Below are 15,684 nucleotides of genomic sequence, written 5' to 3' on the forward strand. Positions count from 1 at the left end.
TTGAATTTGTTTATGTGCTCACACATTCATTTCATCTAGTGAAGTTGTTTTCAAGAATGTTTGCAGTAATGTTTAGTTTGTCTCACAGGAAGGTGTGGCAATGATATTGGGTAAGTCTAAATTCAACATCTGTGGTTTCTGTTGGACTTCTAAAGCATTTATTATATCACATTCTAATGAAAATATTTTGAGATTCCAGGCGTTCTGTAAAGAAAATGTTATTGCAGGTGTTGATAAAACATAGTATTTTCCCTATTTCTTTAGCCAAATAAAGAACTTAACTTTCACTACATAACATCACCTGGTCATGTTGCCTACATAGCTAGGATGCATTTGGGGAATTTATACTGCTTAGTTATTAAACTAGCTGCAGCAGGGACTTGACCAATTATGCTGGCTACTTACATTTCACAGTGTAAAGACTTCTTCCTGTAAAAATACAGATGATAAGTAACTTTTTGCTAGAGTTGTTGTATCTTGTCTCTCTTGATAAAGAAGCAATGTCATTGGAAACATCAAGGTACTTAGGGTCTGATGTTACAAGGTACAAGGGAATTTTACCAACTTTCCATGCAAAATAATTACCAAGACCAAAAATCTCTTTGAAGGTAACAGCAGGAACAGGGCATTTCACTCTCAATTGAAGTAGTGCAACAATTACTTTGGCTGAAATAAAACTGAAATCCTAAGAAAGGATAGATCTACACACAAGAAGATACATTATGTGCCTTTTAGAAACTCTGGGTGGTTGAAGGGGGAAGGACAAATTTCAAGAAACTTCAGAATTCTTGATGCAAATTTAATCAGGGAAAATGAGTACAGGTTTATTGTCTAAGACTAAGCCAAAAATAATCTTGTGTTTTCAAAAAGCTGTTCAGGAACTTGATACTGATGACACTAGAGACCCTCTTATACTTTCAAAGTAAATAATAACCCAGTATTTTCTGTTTTCTATGGAGCAGAACTTTTACTTCATCCAATTGCAAAGTCTATTTAGATGCCATCACTGAACATGCCATTAGTGAGTGACACTAGGTTCCACCACAGGATCTTAAGACCTTGAATGAAAGTTAAGGCAGTTTCATGGAAAGACTTTGTAATTAAGTCTTGATCAAGGCTGGGCTAGATGAGAACATTGTTGTGTTATGTCTGAGTTTTTGAAAAAAAATTTTTTTTTCCCAAAGAACACAGTTTGAAGAAATGCATTAATAAAGGACAGATACAGGGGAGAGAAGCGGGGGGGGGGGGAGAGAATGTCTAGGAATGAAGCCTTCTAAGCAAAATCTCCACTAAAGCCATTACTTCCTTTCTTCCATTAAGTCAACTTTCACCTACGATTTGCCTACTGACTGCAATACTTCTGAAAACAGACTGCTTCCCACCTCTAAAACAGGAAGAGAAAAGGACAGTCATTGCTTAAGCAGCTGCTAGTGAGCCAACTCACAAAACAGGAGTAAGATTCCTTGGTGAATTTCTTCACAGCACCCAAACCAAAAGGGAGCTATGCACCAGTTTTAGAACCTATCCAGAGGTCCCTTAGGCCTTTTTGTGTAAAGCTTTCTCATGCAACGTAACATTCTTAATAGATAATAGTCATCCAGTTGTATTCCAGGCCACTTTTAGAAAAGTGTGCAAAAGGATTTCTAAACACTCTGAAGTGAGCGTAGCTTTTAAAACCAGTTCTAGAGCTACTACAGAATATTGTGAAACCCAGTGTAACTCTTGAACATTTGGTTTAATGACAACTAGCTTTATTATGAAGGGGGCCTATAGGAAAGATGGTGAGGGACTGTTTACCAGGGAGTGGAGTGACAGGACAAGGGGTAATGGGTTTAAGCTGAAGGAGGGTCGATTTAGATTAGATGTTAGAACGAAATTCTTTACTGTGAGGATGGTGAGGCACTGGAACAGGTTGCCCAGAGAAGCTGTGGCTAACACCTCCCTGGAAGTGTTCAAGGCCAGGTTGGATGGGGCTTTGGGCAACGTGGCCTAGTGGAGGGTGTTCCTGCCCATGGCAGGGGGATTGGGACTAGGTGATCTTTGAGGTCACTTCCAACCCAAACCATTCTGTGATTCTATGATTATGATAGTTTTCACTTCTTTCTTCCTTTTGTGGCCATCTGTATGTCAGATAGAGTTGGATACTCCAGAAGCCATTATACTAGAAATTTCCTCAAGAGAACAGCCTGTCCTTACCTGCTTCTTCCCATCTGCCATCACAAAGATACCCTGTATCAGATGTTACCCTTCAACAATCCCAGAAAGAAGAAAATGCAACATAGGAAGTGGAACTGCATGGAAGCCTCAGAGAATTGATGTAGACTGGTATGACATAATGCTGGTATTTATAGAACGTAATGCCTAAAGCAGAGGGAATTGTCAGAAGACAGTATCTGTGAAATAATTACAAAAAGAAAAACCCAGCCTTCAGACCAAAGTCAGAGATCATCCATCAAAACTACCTGGTATGGATGAATGAGTATTATAAAACACCAGTACTATTACTTTGAGGGGAAGGCTGTGGACCAGCATGCAACAAATGCCAGTTCTACACCCAGGGTAGCAGAGGAAAAAAAGCAGGCAAGTGTGTCTGAAACGCTCCCAAAAGTTTTGCACCAAGGCTGAGTTAATCCCACTGTCTGAACTCTTTCAACCTTCCCAATACTCAGTGAACTTGGACAACTCACAAGACAGAGCTTCAAACCATAAAGTTCTACTGGTGAGGTAGTACATAAAAAGCAGATGAAAGTCCACGTCACTATAATGCCTTGTGTAGTGGAGGACAAAAAAAAAAATAGGGTAGAACAGACCTTCTGAGAAATGGGAATTAGTGAATCAACTGAGATAATACCTGGAAGCACAGGTGAAAAGCCCTGAAGGATAACAAAATATAGAAGGGGTGGGGGTAGAGGGGGGGCGGAATCTTGCAAAATGAAAAGAAGTAATCTACAAATACTGTGGGGGGGGAGGCCACAGGATGGTACCTTGTCATTTTCCATCTACATACTTTGATTACTTGCTAGTACCGAAGGAAGCCCTCCTGCTTGCTAATAACTATCATTTTATTGGCCTTAATTTAAATCAAATACAAAGGTATTTATTAATTCTTGACAAGCCAACTGTAGTATTCATTTCAGGAATATGTTGTCATCTAATTGAGTATTATTTATTGACTCAACATCATGCCCAGATCACTATTTGATTTCAAAAAATAACTATTAATTGGTGCACAACTATATATAGGTTTTTTTAAATAATATTTAACAGTGATAGAATATGAAAAAGAGAGACACTGCAATGTTTCCTGAGCTGCCCACTGATCATTACCTAAAACCTATCCTTACAGTAAATGGGATGCAGCACTCTCCAAGTGGGCATTTCAGTCAACTTCAACAATGCTGAAATTTCACCTACACTGTTGGTGTTAGAAAATACCTAGCAGCCTTAATTCTTGCTTTTTATGGATGATGAGGCTTTGGGCAACATGGTATAGTGGAGGGTGTCCCTGCCCGCAACAGGGGCGTTGGAACTAGATGATCGTTAAGGTCCCTTCCAACACAAACCATTCTATGAAAGGCAAGCACAGATGATGCTTCTTACTAGTCTTCCTGTCTGAAGGAAACCACATTTAAAAATGATCATTTTCCAGAGAGATGAAAAGCAAGCCGCTCAAGGGCTTCTCATTCACTTACGCATATGGAGAGTGTATGTTACAAATAGATGTTTTATGACATAAAATGACTCATGAAAAAAAAGACAGGAATATCAGTCTTTTTTCATTGTATGTATTTTAACACCCCATTTTCTCAACCTTAACCACAAAGTCAGAACAGCTGTGTACAGGGAATTTGCTCTTCATTTGCTGACTTTTCATGCATATGAATACACACTAACACTTGTTTCTAAGAAAAATAACTTTATCAGACCCTAGTTAAATATGAAGGTTTCAGGACTGTGCTACAAGATGACAACAATAATGCAATGATTTGGGAACAAGTTCAAGGCTTTGTAAGGAAGACTTATGTTCTAAGGAAGGCAATTCAACATCCTACAGGTGGGTTTAGAAGCTACCTTCTGCGAACTGAACATGAGGCTTTGCATAAAGCCTATCTGGGAAAATGTGGTATTTTAGGTCATTAAACTTAAGGTCCTTGTGCAAAAACTGTATTCTGAAAACCCTTCTTATTTATTTTACAGTATGTACATTTACACAGCCTGGCTTATTTTAGCTAAGACTGATATATCAATCAATCAGCATCCTTTTAAAGGATGTAACCAAAATTGGAAAATAAAGTGCTTGTTTGCTTCATCTATGTATTCTGCACTCTTATGTTCCTCATGTCTTCCAGCAGCATAGATCTGTAGATTGCCTCCAAGCTTTCCATATATTCTAAATAATCACTCACTCGAAATCCATGGAATGCTTCTTCCTGCACAAATACAGAAAACATTTATTAGTTAGGAAAAAAAGATGCACAACTCAAATTTAATGAATTCCAAGCTGCTAAATATAGCTCATTTTGTTCTGCTTGTCACAGCCTGGGTGTTTAAAATACACGGATTTTATTACATTAATTTAGAAATAAAGGATTGGTAATCTCTGCTTCCAGACAGTTCTTCCTAACAACAGTCTTGTTAACAAATAGTTTTTTTTCAGGTGGACGTTGTTCATCTCATTTTTGGAGAACATGCCATATAAAGATTTTTAAGGAAAACAAAGTAAGCTTTAAAAAGGCAAAGCCAGTTACTAAAATATTCTTTCAAAAGATTTTTATACCAGCACATGACACGCTAAAAGTCTGTTAGTGTGGCTTTTATATCAACTAGATTGTCAATAAAACCAGGAGAGTAACAGTAGATACTTATTTTTAAAATCAATGATAAAGAAAGATCTTTATGAAGTGCCTAAATAAAAACAGAATAAACACTTCTGCATAACCACAAACGATTAATTCTTACTAATTCCAAAATGTAGAGTAAAAGAAGGTGCCCTCAGGAAAAAGAAACGAACCGGCCATATTCCTTCTCATGGCCACTATACTAGAGATAGAGGATGCACTGCAGAAAGCAGGATCCTGAAGAATAGTCTAGGTAAAATGGGTGAATCTGTTGATGCTTTCAACTGGAACAACTTGTGTGCAGACCATCTACTGCACAGTATTACCACTGGTGGCAGCATGTGCTGCAAAAATCTCTCTGGACTCAGACAGTCCTTGTGGACATATATCTGCTGGTGTATGAACTGTGCACCTCTGCTAAGCAGAAATCTCCTGAGAACACATGCTCAGGCTTGGAAGGCCGCACTTTGGCATCTGAACAGAAATTCAAGATGGTCCTCATATTTCTGCTCCCCTACTCAAAAGTGAAAGCAAAGGCAAATTTTTACCTTCCAAGTTGCTCTTCATGCACTGTGAGAAGGCTGACTACAGTGGAAAGCTGACTCCAATAGAGAACTATAGTAGATATTTAACTCTTGTTCTTTTTAAGCAGTCAAATGCTATATTGATTAAATGTGAACACATTTTAAAGCATTGGTCAGCAACTTAGTTGTCAATAACATGGCCCATACTCACAGAAGATAAACTGAAGAGTAGCTAAATTACTCCTAGAAGAGAGTGACACACTGGCCTACATGCGCTATTACAACAAGTTGCAAACCCTGTAGCCTCAGTTTCTCTATTTAACCCAAATGAAACCAATGAAAGCAAGAGAGTCAAGACAGGTTTTCTGAGGTGTTACAGTATTCTTGGTTCACATATGGAAATTAAAGTTATGCAGCTTCACCCTTCCATGAAAGGATTAATAAAAGACCAAGCAATAAATTTAAAATTCAGTTACTGCTGAAACTTCAAGATATCTCAAAGGGATCATAACTGTTAGTAATCCATCTCAGCCACCAGGAAGAACCAGAGAAAGGGAAAAAGTGTTCATGGACAATTCATTACTTCTACTTTCCTCTTGGCACAGAGGAAAGGCAAATTATAGAGTAATAGAAGATGATCTCTTTCATGAGTTGTCATTTGTTTTTTATTAGAAGGACACATTGAATGGGAGAATTACTTATTTTAAGTGCCAGGCATAATGTCATCTGAATTGACAGTAAAGTTGTCTCCAACTTCTTTTTTCATGTGGAAATGAAAGTATATTTATATTTTAAGAAGAAAATATTTGTTTATAATTTTAATAGACAGCTGTAACTACTTACTAGATAATACCAGCAAAGGTGTATTGCTGTCAAATCGTCATCTTTTCATGACAGATATAATGCATGTTAGTAGCTTAAAAACAGAAAGTACTATTGGTTCTTGGAAGGAAAATAGGTAGCAGGACTCGTTTGTATAGCAAATGACCATAGCTAGTATGAAGTTCAAGATATGACATTACATTTAAAAAAAATATAAAATGAACATTCAAAGGTTGTTGATGGTTGGTTTTTTTTCTTAACTTAAGGATTATGTTCTTAGAATAGTTTATACTTCCTCTTTTAAGAGAATCACTCCATTACAGTAATCCAAATTTGTGAATGTTGTGCTGAGATATAGGATAAATCTTGAAACTGTATTCGCTTATTTCAATAAAAGGGCAGCTGACTAACACTTTTGCAACTATTAAACCCAAGTAACCTCACATGAAGCCCACAATATAGCTGAAACTGAATGACTACAATGACAGATTATCAAAAGCAAGAGTACAGTTTAAGTATGCTATTAACTCCTCTTTTTCTGCAGCACTCAATGAATTGTAAATACTCCAGTACTGCATTAATATACAGTATTTCTCATTAATTTAACAGTATCATGTCAAATATTTGGCCTGTTTATACTGTAGGTGACAACATATACATTTTCTCTGCTATAATTTACATAAAGTATCCCAATAATGCCATCAAGATGAAGTAGTTTTTAAGTCACGTTGACTAAAACCAGGTCAAACAAAACAATTCACTTGTTTGGTACACAGTCTAACATTTTCAAGGAAAATTATTGATCTGACATATTATTCCTATTTAAGAATGTGCAAGTTGGATGCAAACTAGTCAAAAAACTACTGTTGTTAGGACAGACTAAAATGCAGATATATAGCTCTCAAAAGGATTTTGACTGGAGAAATAAAAAAGAGAAAAAAGCAAAACTGTCTCAGAGCAGGAGTCAAATATTCGCATCTATTCATGACTGCATCTATAGCTAAGCACTACCCTTCAAAAAGAATCCAATAACCAAATATCATTTATAATATGGCAAAAAATATGAAACTGTGACGCTAGTTGTATAGTAATTGTTGTAATAGTTGTTCAAAGTAACAGCTCACTGAGCTTTGTGCCACGTCTTCAAGCTTCAGCAGGAGACCACAGCATAACCCCACCTTTCTGGAGAAAATCTAGTTTAATGAGACTAGGGCCACACAGAGAACTAAATCAAATGCCCTCATGACTTAACATGGCTATTTACTTTGCATACAAAGGGAACTGATCAGGACAAAATGCAGGAAACCTATTGTCTGGAAAATACTATACCACAATTTCTTGCCAGGAACTAAATAAAATTAAAGCATTATTTCATTCACTTAAAATCAATAAGTGAAATTCAGTAAAAGCTTCAGATTAAGTAACATATGTATTTTCAGTATTGAGAGCTTTGCTTCCCTTCAGCAATTGAAAAACTAAAAAAGAAACCCTTACTTTAAGAAAAACTTGGAGATCTTGGGCTTCAGTGTGCTTCAGGATGTCTTCCTGTAGGTGTCTGAACACAGAAATACACATATATATTTGATAATCGGGACCCAGGAAAATACATATAGCAATGTAGTGACAGATTTCGCTCCAGTCCATGTAATTCCAGAAACACTGAGTTATCCACTGCAGACAAATCTAGATGAGAATGAAATTATATATAATTATAATTGCTGTAGACATTCAGACATAATTATCAGCTTCATTTCTTAACTTTTCTATACTACAGACCCTTTTTCCTATAACAGTACCCTCCTTATGAAAATACGAGGGATAAAGTACAAAAGAAGCCAAGAATCACTTTTTTTTACATTACAGACTCCGAACAGACTTCCAGTGAGTTCTGCTAGACATAATATCCTGTATCCGTGCATCTCGCTTATCTGACTATATTCTGGCAACTCCTGAGGTCGAGACATAAAACTTAAAGTCCAATGACAGCAAACGTGATTTTTTCAATATTTTTTTTATAACGTGGCCTAGAGGGTAATGAGGGTGATGGTGTGTTTAATGTGGATTTTCCTTTAAATTAATGTAGTTCTTTGCCTTATAAATGAACGTCAGGTCCTTCCCTAAGACATGTTTTCATTTAATGAAGTGGGTGTGGAACACAGTGACTTCTTTTTCCAGTTCAAAATCACAATGTATTAAGAAGTGTACAGCACATTTCATTTAGTTCTAGACCACAAATCTTCTGCTAATCAGTCCTTAAAGTGTTCAAAAACATGCAGCAGCAGAAGTACCAAGATTCTAATTAGGTGATAGCAGCCATACTCTGGCATTAAATCTGTTTTCAGGTATTGATACACACAAGCACTTAAATACATCAGAGTTGTTTTCGCACTTCAGGGTTTGTTTGGGTTTAATCCTGCAGGAGAACTGCAAAATGACATCGAAGGTACAGCGGCACCCACCAATGGCATTTCAATAACACATTAAGTGAAAAAAAATCCCTGAACAAAAAAATCTTGTCAGCAGCTTAGAACAATAACTAGTCTATTACGAATTGAATGCAATTTAAAAAGCATACAGTATAACTTACATAAGATTAGTTGAGGAAGGAGCGACTGTCCCCGTGTGTTTTCCCACCCCAAAAGAGGAACCTCATTATAGGCATCTCATTCCTATGCTGAGATAAAGTCCCTCATCTGCCAATCTTCTCTCCTCAAAGACCAAATCCCAAGCTGACTATCGTACCGCACTGGCATCTGCCCCCATTAAGAAGTCTCTTAAGCTGCAAAACTTGTGGCAGAAAGGAATTTTGGAGGTGTAAGACAAAAAATGTTTTTCTTGCCTTGGAACAGCAATAACTTTCTTAGTGTGGTGAGAGGTCGTTTGCATGGGCAATCTAACTCATTTTTGCACAAAGATATTTACACTTCATCAGAACTGTAGTCTTTACAAGCAATGCTCCATACATAGCTTTCCATATTACCAAAGAATTGTAGTAAGTAGGTAAAATGAGCGCTAACATTATGGACAAATATTCTTCTGTAGAAACATCTCTAATATAGAAGAATAGTGTGTTACCTGATTGTAATATTTATGCCAGCTTATATAAAATTAATTTTGCTCTAATATCACCTGAACTGCTTCCTATTACTCACGTATCCCAAATTACTCATTTTTCTCCTATGGAAAATTCAGAAAATTATTCTAGGTAATAAGATACTCTATTTATTTTTAATGAGAAATCTGAGGTTTTAGTATATTTTAATTTTATCAGGTTTTCTGCATGAACACGTTATGGAAGGTCATCAGTACACTGCAGTACACTGTCTTTACAAAAGTCAGTTGCTTTCTATCTTCAGATGCTCTAAGTCACTACGCACTCAATACCATCTATTACCCCTAGTTTCATAACCACCATACAAGTGCCATATAGAAAAACCACAGTTGTTCCTGAACATCCTTGATTTTGTGGATTCAAGTCAAAAAGTTGATGATACTTTGATATGCTTTCATCAGTTACCTGGGATGGAGCAAAACCAGACATGTGGAAGGCTGAAAAGACAAGTGGCAACTCAGCTTTCAGCAACATTTCAATGTGGTGAGCACTGCAAAAATAGACTGGATGGATGCCAGATTCCACCGTGGTAACAGGCAGGTGTATCTGATTAACAACAACAACAACTTTGAGGAAAAGGATTACAGACTACAAAAATGTGTTTTTTAAAATACTTTGCTAAGAACAATATATAAAATTATACACATTTACTTGCAAGATAAGTCATCCAAATTATTTTAAAGATAGGAAATAGAATAAACAAAAAAGCTGGTGCTACCATCAGGAAAAACATGTTGTTAAATTAAAGAAAATTAAAAGTTAGAAACTGTTATTTTATATATATATAAAAATATATCCTGACTATTCATTTGCATTAGCAATCTAGTTTTTTGCATGCAAGCTTTAATTGTCAAAGTAGGGATGGAGAAACCATTGTTATACTTTAAACAAAAGAACAGAAGAAAAAAAAAAAAGACTAATTTCTGTTGGATATTTTCCCCCCTTTTACTGGTGTAGAAAGTGCAACTTCTATAGGATGTGAAGTTGTTTTCTGTGTGCATGTTTCTTTGCAGTATGTGTGGCTGGTATGAGTGAAATTCTATTTTGTGCAGCAAAAGGAACACGTTTTATCAGTACGGAAAGCTCTGGATGTCAGTGCTTGGGTTCTAGGTAATGAATCTTTGGCTTTGTGCTAGAAGGCCAAAGTACATCCTTTGGAATTTTCCTCCTTCCTGAGGTAGGCAGCATCACAGTCCAATGGCTTGATAATTCCTCATTCATGTTTTGACATTTTATTTTAGTTTACCTTGTGGAAATTATGCAAATAGGTTAATTAATGAATTTTCTCTTTGTGTTTTCAAGACATATTACAAAAGAAATCATTTAGGTATTGAGAATGAACATTAGCACTGCAGCAACCTGCCTGCAATGCTGACTAGTTCTTGTATGGAAGATGACACTTAGGTTCTCAGCACTGAGGGTGTTCAGCACAATTATATTCACACAATGGAGGAATATTTCATCATGCTGGAACAACCTCGGAGCTGGACTCAGTGCTGTGAGTGGACCAACATGGTCGCTTCTGGTGAAAAGACAGACCAACTCATATTAATACAGAGGCTTGTCTGCAGAAGAGGTACGGAATCTAATCTGTGTTTCTTATACCCCAGATTTCTCTAGTAAAGACTACTGTTGTTTATGTTCAAAACAGTCAAGACAATGTGGCAATGTACAAAATCAAACCAAAAAGGTTTTATTTTAAATAGATCGAATTTAAAATAGATCTAATAAAAGTGGGCATGATGTTTCTTATACTACAAACTTCATCCAAAATACTAATAATTTAAAACTGCCAAGCATTCAGTATTTACATATTGAGTAAATTTTAAAACTGATAGATTTACTAAAAAATTCAAAAGGATGGACTTGCATACTCTAATAATGAAGAAAAGGTCATTCAACAGTATTGCAGCCTTCACACAGAATTTAACGCCACTAACAAAGTTTATTTTACTGCCAGCTTCAAAATTCAATAACATTGCCTTTACTATCAGTCCACCAGTTATTTCACAACTTTTAAACAACCATTTGAGCAAATGCCAAATCTATATTTTTCTGAGAAAATTTTTCAGGGTCACATATTCAGTAAAAGGGCTTTAATGAAAACTTAATGCATTAAAAAACCTCACCCAAAACTACATAAATTGATAAAGCCTCCTTTAGAAACTTTTGAAGTTGCCTTTCACAAAGAAACAGGTTTTAAATTCTTACAGATACATGCAGTCTTGGTAGCCAGAGAAATGCTGAAACAAGAAGACACGAAAACCGCCGAAGAAACGTCAGTGTCTTCTCTCCGTCCCCTGACATTATGAGGAAGATAGAAGACGCAAACCAGTCGTAGCCAGCATAGCGCTCCTGCAAGCAGCCTGCGTGACAAGGTTAAGGAACAGAGATCTCCTCCTTGCTGCCCTGTGGGAACTGCTGCTCTCCTCCTCCCCAGGCCCACGCACCAAGAGGCAGGAGCTGGTTTGTTAGAGATGGGGCAAGGGGAATATTGCTGCGCAGAAGGCAGCTTCTCGAGACACAGCTGCCTCTCAAACTGAATGAAGAGAAACAATTTAAGCTGTTTTCCCTATGCACTACTTTTTTTCCAGTCCATAAGCAGTCAAGCCAAATCAAGCAAAGCAAACAAAAAGTTGCAAAAAAACCCCACACCAAAACAAGTGTGCCTATACTACAAGAAACAGAGAATTGTGGAGGAAGAGGAGTTGTAAAGATTATGGAAAAAAAACAAAGTAAAAGAAAAGCTTAAAAAAAGGAGATTAAACATATTCTGACTAATATACCTGAAGCAGTTTTAATAGTGATTTGTAAGTCTAATACCTGAAGAACATAACAAAGCTTGTTGGAAAGGGCTATCTGCTTTATTTAAAAAAAAAAAAAAAAAAAAAAAAAAAAGTTCCACGTGTAAGAGTCAGAAGTAAAATCATTCCTGTTGATCAGATTACAGCCATGTATCGTTACATGGGCATTACCATTAACAACGTTGGTATTGTAGGAGTACCACAAATACTCATTAATGCTCAAAGACGCGTTGCTCTACACTATTACATACAGGAAGGTGTGACCCTGCTCCAAAACAATTTGTGACAAAAATTAATGAGATTTACAATTTTTAAAAAGTATGGGAACAAAAGGGTGAAGATTTTCTTGAGTGCATTGCATGTGCATGTAACGTAACAAAATTTCAAAGCAAGCACGCTGCTTTTTTTTTTTCTTTCTTACATATTACACACCTACACCACCATCAAAAGTCCAAATTGAGAGTTCAAATTCCACTAGCGTTTTTAGGTAATACAATTTATGCCATCAAGAAAGGATACAAAGTGAAGATACCACAGTTCTTTGCTGCTGTTTCAGAAATTTCTCACAATTCATTAGTACGAAACACAGTCCATTTTCAGCATGTTCTTTTAGCAAGTTTAGATATTTTCCATATCTAGCACAAAAAGTTAAAAACCAAAACTGTTTAAAGGTTAAATATTGGTTAAATATTTTTTTTAATTCCTAAAAAGCAAGAACTCATATTTAATAGGCCTGTGAAAATTAAGCTGTCATAGCGTTGTTCATCACAAACACTGTGTTGCAGATATACACATAAATGGTTTAATAAAACCTGTAATGCTTTATCTAGGAAGGATACACACCAAACACCTGCTACTCAGTGGTACAATCCCTCGTCTACATTCCTTTTAGTTCAGAGACTGTGGTGGTGGGGAAGAGCAACTACTAACACATGAGTCATTTTCTTCACATACCTATTTAGAATTCCATCTAAGTATATTGTACGTGTAATTATGAGCATCAGAATTCAAATATTAATGCTAAAGATAACAATCTGTGGAAGTACAGACACATTAGCTTTTCCTTCATCACGGCTCTGGAAATTACCAGCCAAATAAAATGTTTAAATGGCATATAACTAAGCTTAGCTAAACAGAACCATTTAGAGAAGTAATGTGAGGAAAGACAGACACATAACTCAGGATAATGTAATTTTACGGTAAATCTTACTAACAAGTTACAATTAGCCTTTACAACAATAAAGGATAATAACATATATAATCTGTAAAGATAATTTAATTATGTACTAATACCTTTTTCATTTTCCAAGTTAGAATTCATTTTCTTAAAGATGATCTTTAGATTTAAATGGTATAAAGCACTGAGTTGATGGATTAAATATCATTAAAGTCATTCCATGAAAATCAAACAAATTCTAGAAATACACTAGGGAAATATTTTAATACCATGTACCTGACTGTCATTTCAACACCAAGCTGCTGCACAGATGAAAGACTTTCATTCTTCACATCTGCATCTGTGGCTAAAACAAAAAAAAAATATAATAAAGTACTGTGATAAATATGATTTTAACTGAATACTAATGTAAAGCTTCTTTTATGTACGAATACCAATTTTGGAGAACTGTTTCTTATTTGAAATGAGTTTAGTAGTGTTTGCAAAGGATGCATGAAGAATCTGCATTCCTCATACACTTATTTTTTTAATTAAAATCACTTTGTTTATAAGACAATCTTCACTTGTAGTATGGTTATCATTAGCTTTACAGCACGATGTAAACAAACAACATCTTTTTCAGATCCATTTCTTAGTAGAGCTTTATTCCTTCTGGTCAAGAAATGAGACACAGCAGCATTTTCTGATCTACTTTTTCCATTCCAGTAGCCTTGAAGTCTCCTAGCTGTAAACCCAGCCTTATTAACAAAAATTCCACTTTGATATCAATGTCAGAAAGTTTTATAACTGATAGATTTCAAAAATCCTGTATTACTATGCATTGTTCTTTCACACAGTAATATATACCCCATTTCCTGCATTTGTTTAAATTAAAAATCTAAGTTAGACAAATTAACAAATCTGAATTAAAGCAACCTCTGTTGTAATATTTTCTCAAAATTTTGAATTCTAAATGCAATTAAAAATTGGGCACTGTTTCTCTCATGTACATATATCATCTAATATAGCTCTACCTCAGAAAAACTACAGTCCAATATTATGAGTTACAAAGCTAAGAGCTTAAACCTTTAATATGTTTCTTTCACACAAAGTTCTAATTAAAGAAAAAAAATTAAAATACAGTTATACAGATAAATAAATTTTTAACAAAGTATGTTGGTTGTTAGTTTTTTTTAAATTTAAATAACAGATATGGAAACAGAAGTTAAAATATATTCATTTAAGCAGATTGCACAGTAACTTGATATGTATTTTTTCTAAGTCCTTCTCAGACAGACAGAGAAATCAAACTGAAGGATTCCCTGGCAACCAATTCCAGTAAACACTCTATGCTCCCGGTAAGCAAATGGGGACTAAGGTATTAAAGATACAGGTTTACAGGTTAAGGGAGGAAGTGCCTCTGATTAGGAAGTAAAGTTAAAGAAAACCAAATTAAGAAGCACTCTGCTCAGATGAGATGAAGTAGGTTGAAATTTTCTTGAAGAAAACAATACAGCAAAGTTACACTCAACAATAAAGCAATACAATTCAGCAGAGGAAGTATAAGAAAAAAATCTTGCTCTATTATAACTTTAATAAAGGATAATGATTTAAGTGGTAGGTTCATGAGCAATTAACCTTGTCCTGTTGACAAATACATGTATACATAAGTAAAATCAGCTGGTCTGAGTAAAACAAATTTATTCAATAATCTGATGAGATTGAAATAGCAATCCCACATTAGAGACTTTTTTTTTTACCCAAGAACAGAAGTTGAAGTATCTTTTGCATAGTATACCAGCAGCACAATATTTGGAAGAATACATATAAAATCACAAGGCATTTCAGTTAAAAACCCACAGAGATGAGTGAAACAGTTCATATCTTTTTACAGCTCCTGTTCCAAGTTACCTGTTTACTCAAGCTGCAATTACTATACCAACAGTCAATTCATTTTCAGGTTCCTGTTTGCAGTTGTGAAGGCAAGAGGCATACTTATGTCCCAGAAACCACGATGGAAGTCAAACCAGGGGGATTTGAATGAGTTTGCTATGACTAACAGCTAATTCAGTCCTGGCATGACCATACTGAATGGGAGGGGAGAGGCAAGTGGTACATCAATCTCTAAGCCACAAGGAAGCCCTGCCTCCATTCCAAGCTGGATTCTCCTGTGGGTGGCAATGGAAGAGCTGGTATCCCAGTCCAGCAAGGGTGGAATGAGGAACAGCTGTATCACAACCCACAATCTGAGCCCAGTTTCCATTCTGTACCAGTTTACAGCAAGTACTGAATGCTTACTTCCCATTAACGTTAAAAGAACACAACTGATTTCATTGATTCTCATTGCTTTTTCTTCTCTGTTGTAATAATTTCTTAGTTGTTGAAAAAAAGTTTCCTCCTTATCAGTTTTCCTTTTGATATTTCCCCC

At 35.8% G+C, this 15,684-nt stretch overlaps 1 protein-coding gene across 6 annotated transcripts in view; it reads right to left on the reverse strand.

Annotated features, from left to right (window-relative positions):
* Positions 1 to 15,684, reverse strand: part of TBC1D32 (TBC1 domain family member 32) — a 411,057-nt gene that overhangs the window by 318,297 nt on the left and 77,076 nt on the right. For 2 of the 6 annotated variants that reach the window (XM_075747984.1, XM_075747986.1), the window contains exon 29: positions 14,321 to 15,683. In XM_075747984.1, coding sequence (XP_075604099.1) covers positions 15,319 to 15,683 — 365 coding nt within the window. In that variant the 3' untranslated portion in view covers positions 14,321 to 15,318. Of the gene's footprint in view, positions 1 to 3,769; positions 4,431 to 7,678; positions 7,868 to 9,701; positions 9,843 to 11,507; positions 11,663 to 12,619; positions 12,736 to 13,553; positions 13,624 to 14,320; position 15,684 lie in introns of those variants that run through there. The other 4 variants (XR_012834519.1, XM_075747982.1, XM_075747983.1 and 1 more) reach the window with 4 other exon arrangements.

The sequence above is a fragment of the Balearica regulorum genome, chromosome 3 (genome assembly GCF_011004875.1).
Source record: "Balearica regulorum gibbericeps isolate bBalReg1 chromosome 3, bBalReg1.pri, whole genome shotgun sequence".
In the NCBI taxonomy this organism is placed as follows: domain Eukaryota; kingdom Metazoa; phylum Chordata; class Aves; order Gruiformes; family Gruidae; genus Balearica; species Balearica regulorum.